Below are 13,962 nucleotides of genomic sequence, written 5' to 3'. Positions count from 1 at the left end.
GGTGTGTTTTGGTCGCATTTTTTGTGCGTGTTTTGGAACAGGAGCTCCATTTCGATTGCTGTGTGGCGGCGGTTCTTGCTGTTGTGTTCATACTTGGGGTTCGGATCGTGTTTCATCGAACCCCGCGATCGCGATCGGCAAAATTATGCGGGCAGCAAATCGAAATTTAAATGTGATAAAAATGTAAATTAAATCGCCAGTCCCGGAGCGGGCCACACATTTATTGGCATTTAATTACGAGCAGTTCGGAATTTCAGCCTTCCTGTTGTATGTGTATCTGCTCGACACGATCGATCGATCGTTGGTTATTGGGCATCAGAAATTCGAAGTGTCCTAAGGATAGGAAAATGGCAGCAAGAAGACTCAGGATTATCATGGTGTTGCATTCCCGTGGTAAATTATTTTCTTTGCCAACGGTGGTGTGGTGCAGTCAAGGAAGAGGGAGTGTGACAATATTTATTGAGTTTTTCTTACCGGTTTTTTGCTGTACTGCTGTGTGTGTCCTTCGTCTGCTTCTCCAGCTGGGAATGGAACTGTCGGGAATCGATTAAAAATCCGGTTCTACTGAATCTTCAGCAGCATGATCTCTTCCCAGGAATGGTTCCGATTATGCAAATGGGGCCGGCATAAGCTCGATAAATGTTTAAAAATGTTTTGCTCATAGCACGAAAAAATAGCCTAAAGCTCTCCACACCGACATCAAGGCACAATGTTGTGGAGTAAATTGGTGGCGTCAGTTTTAATCCTGTTAATGGGTCGGGAAGTCGGGTATAGCTTTTGGGATTTGTGTATGGCGAGCTAATGAGATCTTTTCTCTGAGAGTGTGGCATTCGTGAACCATTAAAGAAATTTGGTCGAATTTGGAAGAAGTCCTGAGGCTGTCTGGGGGTAAGAACTTTAAGATTTCATCAGGTAGTTGAACACATTCGATGATTCTGAAAGGGATGTTGTAGGTTGAAATTTATTAAATTATTTCCTTATTTTGAAATACAAAGTACAGGGAAACACATACATATGCATTACAAATCTTGATATGATTATGAACTCAGGGTTTTAAGGCATCTTTTCGATAAATTCGACATGTAGAAATAAGCAAAGCATCCGGTACCCGAGACCGCATAAAAATCGTTTTGTATAGCACTGTATACATTAGCCGGCAAATATCTGACGCATAAATTAGAAGACCTTGGTTGGTTGGCAGCTCGCGGTAACAAAACCCATAGAATGACAGATCCAATGTACCTCCCGGGTCGGTTCCAGGAAACGTTGATTTTTGTTTTTTTGACATTCCAAACACCACCAGATATGTTTTGTCAGGCAATGGCCCGTCGAGGTGCCTGTACCTGTTTCTAAGAGCCCACCGGTCGCGGAACCTTGCTATGTAAGAGAGGCCCTAGTACTCTGTATGTGTATGTGTTTGTTTTCCAGAATTGTCTCTCAAATGACTTTACACGTCTGTGTGTGTGCGTGTGCAAAGGGAAGTCGAAGGAGAAGTCTCATTTTCGCGAAACCCTGGACGACGGCAGGGAATTCTTTCCATATTTCTTCCCATACCGGTTCTCGCTGGGACATTGGGAACGGGGCGCGTTCGTTGTTGCTGTTTGCATTATGCGAATGTTGACTGGATGTGTGGACTTGGAGAGCATTTTTTAGGCGCTTCCTCAAGATCTCCTGCAGGAAGAATCCACCACTCCCCTCCACTATTGAACTTCGAACAAATCTCGGCACTCGCACACGGTGGGAAGAGGCTTTTCCTCTCTGCTTTTTGAAGATGTGTCGGGAGAGAGACAGAGACAGAGAGGATACAGCATGGAGACTTTGGCCCGGCAGCGAAAGTGGTGACCTGGATGGGTCGGCGGAGGTATTTCTCTTCGTTTCCCCGTTTTCTTGGCACGGTCCGAAAAACCGGTCTGCTTCGGTGTCACGGTAGGCATTCGGAAGGGAAGTTGACCTGGCCTGGGGTTTTCTGTTGCGAGGAATGCGAATATCACAAACGGCGCCGTGCGCACACTTACACATACACATTTCAAGAAAAGGCGTAGAATGTGTTAGGAAATGGGTTCGGCAATTTTGAAGTTGGCGTTTAACCGTAACCAGTGTATAGAGTTCAAACTTTGGAATTGGAATTGACTGTGTTCTTGCGAAATTAGAACTTCAATTGTAACATATAATGTCTTGTGGAACGTTCTGGAACTAAAAGTTCAACAAACTGTGCAGTGGTGATCGTGCAAACGTCGCGTGAGATGATGTAGTGAGTGGAAAAGAATTTGCCCAGAATGTGTAATTAATACAACAAGTGTTTCTTATTTGATTCTGTTATTAGCAGCCCCAGTAGGAAACGAAAGCATAAATAATAAATCGATCGACAAAGCAAGCCCAACGCAGCTTCATGTTTGTGAGTGAAAAAACGATTTTCTCGTGAAGAAAATTAGCGCACAAACGCGTGTGCCTGCAGTGGTGATTCGGGGGGAAAAAATAGCGTACGTGAATACGAAAATCAATCGAAAAAGATATAAGGATGGATAATTTCGACGAAGAAATATAAATCCATTCCAAATCGGAAGATTCAGTGGTGGTGACGAGTGAAGTGATTTATTTGTGACGAGAGAGAAGAGAGAGAGAGTGTCAAAGTTTGTGCATCTCGTGAGTGAAAAGTGTCTTTATTTTGTATTTTTTGTTTGTTTGTTATAATATCATTAATATTCAACTAAAGTGCCATTAACAACAGCAACACCACTACTGCGCAACAATCGTCCTTACATAATCAGTGCGCAACAAGCTTCAAATAATACCCACCCTTACCAGTATATATTCGTCCCGCTTGAGTTTTTACATCGTTTAACCAACTACTAAAGCAGCAAAACAACAACACGATTAAAAAGGAATAAAACAACAAAAAACATAAAAAAGGAAACAACATCTTAAATCCTCTTATAACCAACAAAACAACGGCTTCGATCGATGCAAAACGAGTACGAAAACGAGTAGCGCAACATTAACGAGGAGCAAAACGAAACGAATAAAAAAGAGTCGCTCCCTCTCTAACTACGAAAATCCGCTCACAACGGGAGAAGAGCAGCGGAAACAATGTCAACGCAATCATACTACAAGGACCGGCTCGGGTTCGATCCGCGGGAAGCACTGTACGACAACAACAATGGTGAGGTGCAGCAGCACCACACCAGCAGCAGCTCGACCAGCATCAACAACAATCATCACCATCAGCAGCATCAGCAGCAACAGTACCATCAAACGATTACGACCACCACAACGCACCGGCACAGCATCGGTGGCAGTGGTGGTGGTGCTGTGGCCACTAGCAGCAGCGGTGGCACAACAATAGTGGGCAAAAACCATCACTACTACAACAATGGTGGCGGTGGTGGTAGCCCCGGCCCAGGCAACGGTACCGTAGGTGGTGGCGGCACCAGTCCGCACAACGGTGGCAGTCATCATCATCAGCATCATCACAACAACAACGGTGAATACTACCATACGACGCCGGCCAAACGTCATCGGCAGTCGTTCACGGCGACGTCACCGGCGACCGGCTCGTCGCTGAACGTTACCAGCCAGGGCGGCTACGAGGATGCGCTGACACAGTTTAAAGGTACTGAATTGATGACGATATGGGAACATTTTGTTTGGGATACGATAGGTACGTCTGTTTGCAGGTTGCCTTTTTGAGTGGCCGTGGCGCCGCGTGAGTGTGTGGTAAGCCGCGTTGTGCCTTGAAGCCGTGTGAGCATGCAGTGTTGTGTTTCTTCTGCTCGTTGGCCGCCGATTGTTGCTACAGCTGCTCCAAGAAGAGTTTCTGGAAAGAGGAAAGAGACAACTTCCTGCCGGAGATATTATAACAGTTTTGCTGCGGTCGTTTGTCTAAAGTGTTCTTTCGCTAACATCCTGCGTCGCTGCATCCCGGGTTTTTGTTTTGTTTGTTCTTTCTTTTTCTCTATCTGATGTCCTTGATCCCGAAACACACTTTGCTGTTGATTTGTTTACTTTGTTTTTATCTCAAGTTTATTTGTGTCTTAAAGAAATCGAGCGCTATGAATTGCTTTGATTCATAGATTGGCAAACAAGGCTATCTTGTTGTGAATTCAGGGAACTATTTCTGGAGAAAGTCAACATAAACAAGTTCTTCCTGTTTGTGAAGGCTTCATATTCTTAAAAAAAGAACCAATGAATGGTTTTCTCTCACCAATATATTTTAAATTTTTTTAAAATATTTTATTCTTTTTCCATTTTTGTATTCTTTTTTTCTAAGCTATTTTAGCTTGAGTACTTTTTTATGATTTGTTGTATTTTCGTTTAAAATCTTGTTTGATTGTATCTTTTGCATTGTGTTTAATAATTTGGGTTAAATTTTAACATTCCATTGTTAAAATTACTATGAGTTTTAGGTTTTTTCCATTATTTTGAACAGTTGTTTTGGTTGCTTTTTGTGTTTACTGCAAAATAACAAATACTGCCCAAAAATCTTGATTTGTGTTTGATTTTGAATGGTTTTAATGAATTTCGATTGTTTCAGTTCAATCTAATCTATTGTTTTGTGTCGTTGTTTACTTATTATTAATCTTGTTGTTTTCATTCGACTTTTCGTTGTTGTTGTGTATTGTTATTTGTTGCTTGTTTTACTACAATTATTATTTATATCTTTTTATCAAGTTCTTTCTTACACTTGATGCTCATCTCTTTTGTATTTCCATTTTCTAGTAATGATTTGTGTAAAGCAAATCTTGCTTTTATAAACACGAAGATTATGTATTGCTTAACTTAAAGAGATGACTAAAATATATAAAAAAAATATAGAAAACATTTTTTGGCATTTCAGTTTTTAAATTCATCCCAATGAACAACATTTCAAATAACTTCCCGAAGCAAGCAAAACGGACAGTTATTGGACGATAAACAAAAAAAGAGCTTTTTCAATAACGATGCAGTGCCACTTTTTCACAATTAATGCGTTTTTTGTGTTCTCTATGTATGCAGCTGTGAGTCACACGCTTTGTGCGATAATTCGGTCCACAGCGTTACTGCAGTCTGCATTTCAGACTTGTTCTGCTTGCTTAGTTTCGTCTTTTACTGAACGAAGCAGCAAAGAAGGGATTGGCCTGGATGTGTGCAAAAGCGATTACTCATCGAATCGTTTAAAACAATTTTGTTTTGTTTTTTTTTTCGCGCTCCAACTGTTTCGCTGACCCATCCCGGACCAAATTGATTGCGAAAATGCATTCCCCAACGCTGCCTAAAAGGCTCGGCCACGGAAGATATTTATCGATAAATCACGTGCGTCAGTAGTACGCAAGTGTTGTGTGCATCATGAGTGTTTGCGGTTGACGTCAGAGGGGAGGTGTAGCGTTGTTTATCGGGTTTTAAGCTTCCGATTGTTGGTCCGCCTTGTCACCGAGCGATCCGAGATTGGAGCGCGCGGTTAGTTGGGACATTGTGGGCTGGGCAAAAAAAAAAAAAAAGAAGCACAGCATGCCGGTAGCGTTTGATGTTATAATCATACTTGAGCACTAATTAGGAACGCTTCATTGAGTCTGTTTTATTTCGTTATCGTGATATTCATGATTGATTAGATTCGGACCATTCCGGCACTGACTGTTTGTACGTACGTTCACTCCCAGCGTGTCGAATTGTCTGTTGCGCCTCTCTATCATCGCACGTTTACCGTGGCTGCCGTTGGTAGCAAACGGCAATGGGCTATAATTGAATTAACACAATATCCCACCAACCAATAACCCTCAGCAGAAGCGTTCCTTCGTGGTCCCTCTGCTCCTCTAGGGGTTTCGGAAGTCACGTCACCAAAATGTGTGTCCACAGTTCTTCCCCGTAAGTGTGTCCCGTGAGTAATTCGCCTATTTGTGGTCGTGTACGAGCGACTCGCTAATGGAAATGACGACGGTCGGGGTCCGGATGACATTGACAGCAATTCAAATATTGGTATTTCCGTTTCAGACTGACAAAAGCTGTATGTTGGCAATTTTGGGGAATAGAAATACTGGCGATATGGTGGTAAGCGTTACAAGTGGCTCCGTAGCGTAGTATTCCAACTGTGTCCAAGACCAGAGTTAAGGTGTTGGGTATTATGTTTTTATCGCAATAGTGATTTTGAGCCACAGCTGTGACGAAGCAGTATAAAAGATATGATAAGCGAATTTGGATGTTTAGCTTTTCAACACCCGAACATCGAAGCGTGCACAATGATTGATTGGGTTAGCAAAGTAAAGTATGTATTATTTCTCCCAAAATTCTGTTCCGTTTCACCCCAAAGGGGATCAATCAATTTCCGTGTGACCATTCGAACACGCAACACAAACAGGGGTTACTGGTGTATGAAAGCGTCAGGTAAACGCAGGACAATGTATATTAGTCACTTGGAATTACGCGCCCAATTTGGGCTTTTCTGCGCGTCCAAGGCTCGCCGAGCCGCGCTGATTAATCGAGAAAGTCGACAACAGCACGCTTTTTATCATCTCATCCCTCCCCGTACGCACGCCCTACTGCCTGCCTGTTTTGTTGCCATTCGACTCACGCACGATCTTTGATCGATCGATCGCAATTGTTGACATCTAAGACATGTCAGGTTTGGGTGGAGTGTTTTTTTTTTGCTGTTCGTGGAATCGTTTTCACGTTGTGGTGGGGGAGCTTGTTTCGAAGTGTCCTCCTTGTCGTAGTAGTACCATTTTGCCCTCTGGCGTCTGATATATTCGTCCGATTGTCATCGGCTGGGCCAGGTGGAATGTTAAGCAAGACTGTAGTTGGGTTTTTTCTCGCTTTTGCTAAAATTAGCGCTGTCTGGCGCCAGAAAGCGTTGTTTGGTAATATTGTTGGTCTTTACTGTCGGGGTGTTTTTTGTGGTTGCGAAGGCAGATTTAAGAATTCTGCTCACGCGTTTGTCCGCGAATGAATCATCAAAAACCGTACCTTGTAATGTGTTGGAATAGGAACTGGTGACGTTTTTACTGGAGCTGTTTTAAATGTATATGATCGCTTTTAGATGGGTTGCAAATGGCGGAAAATTTTAATTTTAAAAATATGTAACGAAAATATTTATCAAATCAATTAATCATTTGCCGAGATTTCTAATGTTTACAATCTTTAAGTCTTGTGTAATTTGAAGCTTTTTATTATGGTCTAATATTGGCCCCTTTAGTTCTTAATTTTAGGCATTCATGTTTTCCACCTGGAGACTTCATCCAAATGTTGTTGTTAGCATCTGAAGCTAATCGATGGCTCGAGTATTTTCAAGTATTAAATAATGTGTTAATCCGTAATCAATCCAAATATCTGCAAATTTTTATCACGTATTGTTCATTTTTGTTCGGGTGATACTTGAAAGGAACTTTTCCTCTAGGATTTACAGTCGTTGCCACTAAATTTAGGCTCTAACTCACCTATTGTTGGGTTTAAGGTACCAATTTTTGACAGCGTGTCACAATTTTTGACTCCGAGGCATCAATTGTTGACAGTGCGCATCAATCAGTCTCTCAGGCATTAATTTAGGAACGTTTTATTCACAAAATTTTACGTAATATCTGAAACTGTGTGTTTTAAAATTATTTAATTTATTTAACCAATTTTATGCCAATTTTGGAAGCTAATATAAAGTGAAAAAAGTCGTCATATACTAAGAGGTATAAACAATGTCTTGATTATTTATACAATATCATTAGTTTTCAAAAAAAGAAAAGAAAAAAAAACAACCAAATTACCTGGTTTTTTGTTGTGATTATATGATCTAACATTACAATTGTCATAATTATGCTCAAATACCTTTTAAAAATGATTCATGATTCTTAACTAATTAATTAATGATTCTTATTCATGATTCTTAACAGATTAAAAAATGTTGACTTACAGACAGAAATAGGTTCGTTAGAGTCAAAAACTCATGAGTACTGACAAAAACTGATGCCTCAGAGTCAGCAGCGACCTTTGCTGACCAGAGTCCCAGCAGCAACCCTGCGTATGGGGATATTAATCATATTAACATTCCATTTTTGATGTTTTAGGACACTTTTTTCGAATTATGGCGCTTGAAATTATGTTCTAGGATTAATTCTGATAGTTGAATAATATTAAATGCTTTAGCATTTATAATATTAAATGCTCTACAATAATATTAAATGCTCTACAAGATGTAGAGAAATGAATACAGATCTGGATCGTTTGTTATTTTACTATTCTAGCAGCTGCTAGAATCGAATTAGTGACTAGCAATTTCAAAGCCACGCTCAGTGTAAAACTAATTTTCAAGAAACTTACTTAGATTGTAATACACAACAACAATGTAAAAATATTCCATTTGAATAGTAACCGCTTTTGTGTGAATCGAAATCATCTCCTGTATGTCTTAAAATCAAAGGCGAAGACAGCTTTTAATGTGCCCGGTATAAGTGATATGCCTTGGAAAAAAAATAATCACAAAACAAAGCCTACACAAATGTATGAATGAACTTGTCTAGCTAGCACACACACACACACAAATGCACACAAATAAATACATAGACAAAAGCAGCAACCCTTACCTTCGCCGTCGACCGTGATTTTGTTTGCTGACGAAAGCTTCACATTCGCGCCCACCTCCCGCCAGCGGAACCGCGGAATCTGTCTCCCGGTGTACTCCGTCGAACCACATTCGCACGGTTGTGTGTATGTTGTTGGGGCCGTGCCTGTCGCACACAGTACACACTCATGCCGTTGGAGAAGATGGCTTTTGGTTGGCCATTCATCTTCACCCAGCTCTCTAGGCTAGTTGATGACGATAGAGACGATGAGGGAGGAGGCAGAACAATCTCCTTCACATACACACACCGCCTTTCACAAACCATACCACCCACCCACCCGGGGGGGAATAGTGGTGTTTGAGTTTTTTTATGGATTCCGGAACCGGTTTGAAGTTTTCCTGCGGTGAAGCCTTCTTCGACGACCCCCGCGCGCGCGCGGCCCAAGCGGTGGTAATTGAATTTGAGACGAACAGGAGATAAAAATATCCGCGTGCGACTCTCTCTCTCTCTCTCTTCCCATCCGGCGCGTGTTTTTATGTGCCCTCTGCTTCGTCCCGTTGATTTATCTTTCCTGTGACTTGGATCGGTTTTCGCTCGGCTGATGCCTGCTGACATCAGGGGGTTGGTTTTGATTAGCCCTTTGGAGTTTCTTTTTGCAAGCACGAAGGGAGGAGTGTACGAATTCTACGCTTATGACGACTGGGAAAGCTCCTCTTGGCGAGATTATTATCGGCTCTCGTTATCGTTCAATCTTGGAGAATGTGTGTTGTTGGTTTTTTTGTTGCATGGATCTAATCGTTCCTATAGAAAAGAAAAGGACGAAATTAGGTTAAAATACTGTCAATACTAGGCAATGTCATTTAAATACAGTAAGTTATTGTAAAAACAAAACAAAAAAGGAGTATATTACACCCTCTCAACCCTGAAATGTCCGCCCTAAGTGTGATTGTCGTTTGTCTTACCTTACAAATTGATGACGCCAGCAGGCTTCATTATAATTCATTTTCGGTCTCTTAACGACACGTGTACTTTCCCGCCAATATACGAAAAGGGCTTTTTCTATCGAACGTTTGTACTGTTTCCGTTTGCTTTTATGCTGTTGTTGTTGTTTGGAGCGGTTTTCCTTTCATCCCAACCGTTGGCAATCACCTCAAGGCAACCCAGGGACCCTTCTAGGGCACCTGCTCACAGTGAATCAACCCGGCAAGGTGGTGACACTCTCCATCGCTCGGCTGACATCAGGAGAAGGGGAACTTTGTGGTTTTCAAACTGCCCGAACACCTAAATTACCTTCGAACACACACACCCGGCTCGACAAAGGGGGACGGAGTTGGAAAAAAGAAAGAAACACATTTCGTCAGTGATAACGCACGCTTGAAAACACACACCACGCCAGGGCAGGAGAATGTTTATGCTAATGAGTGTCAAACATGTTGTACATGCTCGCGCTCGTGCGACAAAACTGCCGTGTGGGTAAGTCTGCAAGATATATCCGAAGGAGTAAAGTCGAGTGCGCACGCACACGCGCATTCCAAAAGCACTCCACTGTCTTAGACGCAGACAAGAGAGCAACACAGGGACTTTATGCGGCTAAATGTGTGACAATGGAGGAAGTAAACAAATTTGTTCGCTTTATCATCACCAGCCCCTTTATCGAACGTTTCCTGATGGAGACGGAAAAGGGCGGGCACGGTGGTGAATGCGGCACTGGGTCGGTAAGACAACACCTTGTCGTGTCGCTTTTTTTGACACTTTTTTCTGGACCTTGAATCAAGAGACCATCGCGCGTGTGTGTGTGCGTTGGTTGTGGTTTCTTGTTGTACCTCCGCCATAGGAAGAATGTTGGTTTGGATATGGTGTGTGATCGGTGATACCTCACGTCATTACCTATCTGCTTGGTTTGCAGTTTGTGAGGCGAAATCGCACTTCTGTTAGGTTCCATTATGTTCGACGGCAGGGGTTTTGAATTGTACGCATTGGAGTGGTAATATAGCGCATAGGCTCAGCCCTTTTCATAAGAGGCATTGGACAAGGCAGCGCGATTGCGCATAGAAGCAGGAGGAGTTAGTTTCTAAATAGGAGGTCGTAAAGAGGCGCTGAAGAATAATTGCATTAATTTAACTGTCAAAACATGTATTATGGATACTCATTCATAGCTAAAGAGATGGCGGGTTAGTAGGCTCGCTTCTGTTGAAGTGAGTAATACGTTGAATAGTGTATTTGTTGAATGAGCTTCTTATGTAATGTTTCCAATTATGGAATTAATAATGCATTAGCATTTGTGGTAATTTGATGAGCATGACATTAGACGCTGCTGTGTGAATTTGACAGTTTTCAGTAGAATTTATTATGGTTATTTAGATAATATGTAATTCAGGAGTTTTATGTTGTTCACTTCAATCGCAAAATGCATCATCTTTTTTTTTTCTAAATTGTTATTCAATAATAAGCGGTTGATTGAACTGACAGCTGTCAGTTTGACATTTTGTTGAAACATCTTCTTCTTCTTCTTCGGTTTGTAACATACAATTTGTGTAACGTCATTTGATTTGTTATGTCAGCTGTCAATTTGACGTGGTCTGATAAAATTTACAATAAATTTAACTAATTAGGAAAATCTTTCCTATTGGAATCGTTCCTATTGCAAGTAATTTTCTATGATGTCTATGGTTTAAACAGGTGATGGTTTTATGACCTAAATTTTCCCTTTCTTGTTTTGATTTACCACTCCGCGAAACTTAGGCCATTACAACTACCGGCTTTCTGGCGAAAGTGTAGTTCGTCGTTTGCGGTGGTCGCTTATAAAACCGTTTACCAAAATCAAACGCTTCTCGGTTTCCAGTTCGTTGTCAATTATAATTTCCTGCTGCAATAAAAAAACACACAAAACAAACCAGAAGCCGATTAAGATGTTCCATTTTGATTGCGGATGGGACAAGCGAAGGAGGTCTTAAAAAAACGCTACAAAAAGTAGTCGGAACGGATTTGCGAACTCCTCCCCAGGAGGGCATTTCAAGATCTCAAAACGTCAAGTCCCAGACCGTGCGGCAGAGTGTGTGTTGTTATTCGTGTGCGATCTTTTATCAACTATAAATCTCTTACTAATAAACCGTTTCTTGTTTGTTTGTTCAGCATGCGCTCGTTGATTAAACTCGCAATCCATCATAATTAGATTAACGTGTACTAATGCTTCTTTCTTTTCTCTTCCCCTCACTCGTCGCTCACTCGCTCTCCCGTGGCACCATTCATCAACCAAACGATGCGTTACGTTTTGATGAATTCCAAAAAATAATGCGTATCTAATGGCAACGAAACGGTTGATCTGCTCGATCCTGGATGGCGCCTACAAACGATGTCGTCTGCTGCTGAATCCACTGCTGATGCTGCTTGTGATGCTGTTGGTACACCTCTACGACCATCCCCTCCCTGTTCCTGTTCGTCATCGTCAAACGTCAACGAACCTCTGCTGTCCCTGCCCTTGCCGCCGCCACCGCACAGATGAGCGAGATGCCATACAGAAGAAAACTTTCACGAAGTGGGTCAACAAACATCTGAAAAAGGTAAGACACGGACATGGCCAATTTCGTTATTTTCGTAACGACGATTCGAACGACGAACGCGATGTTGCTGTTCATGATGATGATGATGATGATCATAATGATGTGCTGTCGAATGGTTTTGCTGTTGTGTTGGGAGTGGGGATTGGGGTGATCAATTTTGCACTCTCTCATTGACGCGTGTGTGTCCGCGTGGGGACCACCTACACAAGCGCGGGTCTGTCTCCCTCCTCCCTCCCTGCTAAGCATGATCAGTTCGCCTTTCACTCTCATTTCGGAATTCGCTAAACTTGTGGGTTTCATGAAGTGTTTTTATGGTCGTTGATGTTGTTATTACTAATGGATCTCAGAAGTTCGATGTCGCAGATTTATGATTTCGTTTGGATGGCGGAGTTCCTGTTTTTTCCTTTCTTTAAAACATTCGTATCAGTTTTGTTTGACGTTTCTTAGTTTCCATGTTTTCCATGCGTGGGAAAGCAGTAGTTGTGCAATGTATCGCGCAGTAAATGTTTCATTTTCCACTCAATTTATTGCTTCCGTTCGTTCCTTTACTGTGCAATGAAGTCTTTTGATCAATCGTGCCAAATAAGTACTTTTGAAATAGGAACTGGGTACAAATTATTTGTTCGTAAGTTGCACATGTTGTTTAGATTATTTTAAAAATTTGGAACGAGGTCTTAAACCTATCTCTGTGCAGCTTTTACTGTACTATTTGTAAAAATTGGCTCAGTGATTGGTCTCCAAAAAATGCAAGAAAGTAACCAATGTTTTCAAGCTATGATGCTTTTAAATTACTTTTGAAGATCCTTCTTTTTAAGGCTTTTTTTGACGTCATTTTTCATTCGATAAACGATACAAATTGGACTCAGAGCCTATTAGGCACAAGACCATTTATAGCTTCATATATTGCTGACAACATACCGGCCACCAAGCCATTAGAAGCGGATCGATATTCCGTTAGGTCGTCAAATGTCGACTCATCTGCATCCATTTCCAGACCAGATCTTTGTGCATTCCATCGAAGATTCGTGGTAAACGCCAGATCTTGTGTGCTTTTTTTTTGACTGGTTATCCAACGCATTGCGACCGAAATTTGTAACATCAAGGCATCGATGCAGCAATTAAACGGCAATCGCCCTCCAATCGATGGAGCTCATGATTAATCGATGCTTGTTTGGAATTGTGTCTCCCGAAAACCGTCGGCTACCAACGAAGCTTCTAAAAGGTTCGGCTGGGCAGTAGGGAATGTAGGTCGCGCGTTGATTGTGTACAGCGCAGGAAGCAAACTGTGTACAAATCTCGCGCAGTCTGCCGGTTCGGGCGTAGAGTACTTCAGAGAAGCAGGCAGATGGAGGAGAAACTGTTAAGCTACTTAATTGGGAGTGTCGTTCAATCAATGCCTCAATAGAGATTTATTCTCTGCCGTTCAATCGGAGGGCGCACTCATGCAGGAATGGTACGAGAGAGAAACCTTTGTCTTAGGATTGTTTTGTTTTTGGAACAGTGGTAAAAAGATTTGTGGAGGGATGCATTTGAAATTGTTTTTTAATTGTGAATATTTACGATGAATTGCAGAATTAGAAATAAGAAAGAGGAGTAAATACAGTAAAATATTTTGAATATATTTCAATTGAGAATGCAATCAATCCCTCAAATTTTGATATTGACATGATAAAGCCTTGAGCTTAAACAGATATTACTTTACCAGTTACCTTGTACCTTGTGTACCTGGAGCGAACACCACTGCCTGGGAAAAAGAAAGTATTACTTCTGTCTCTTATGTTGATTCCTTGTATGTGATTTCGTGTGATCCAATATCGTATGTATCGTACGAGTTTCCAGACAGTGGAATAACAGCCACTCAACCTCAACAACAGTATGCAGTCCGT

At 41.6% G+C, this 13,962-nt stretch overlaps 1 protein-coding gene across 41 annotated transcripts in view; it reads left to right on the top strand.

Annotated features, from left to right (window-relative positions):
* LOC1278301 (dystonin) overlaps positions 1-13,962 on the top strand; it is a 204,981-nt gene that overhangs the window by 88,740 nt on the left and 102,279 nt on the right. For 16 of the 41 annotated variants that reach the window (XM_061653881.1, XM_061653879.1, XM_061653873.1 and 13 more), the window contains exon 3: positions 12,015-12,076. In XM_061653881.1, the coding sequence (XP_061509865.1) occupies positions 12,015-12,076 (62 nt within the window). Of the gene's footprint in view, positions 1-2,323; positions 3,659-12,014; positions 12,077-13,962 lie in introns of all 41 variants that reach the window. The other 25 variants (XM_061653852.1, XM_061653855.1, XM_061653857.1 and 22 more) reach the window with 3 other exon arrangements.

The sequence above is a fragment of the Anopheles gambiae genome, chromosome 3, assembly GCF_943734735.2.
Source record: "Anopheles gambiae chromosome 3, idAnoGambNW_F1_1, whole genome shotgun sequence".
NCBI lineage: Eukaryota > Metazoa > Arthropoda > Insecta > Diptera > Culicidae > Anopheles > Anopheles gambiae.
The sequence above is the reverse complement of the archived record's forward strand: the minus strand, read 5'-3'. Positions and strand labels throughout refer to the sequence as shown.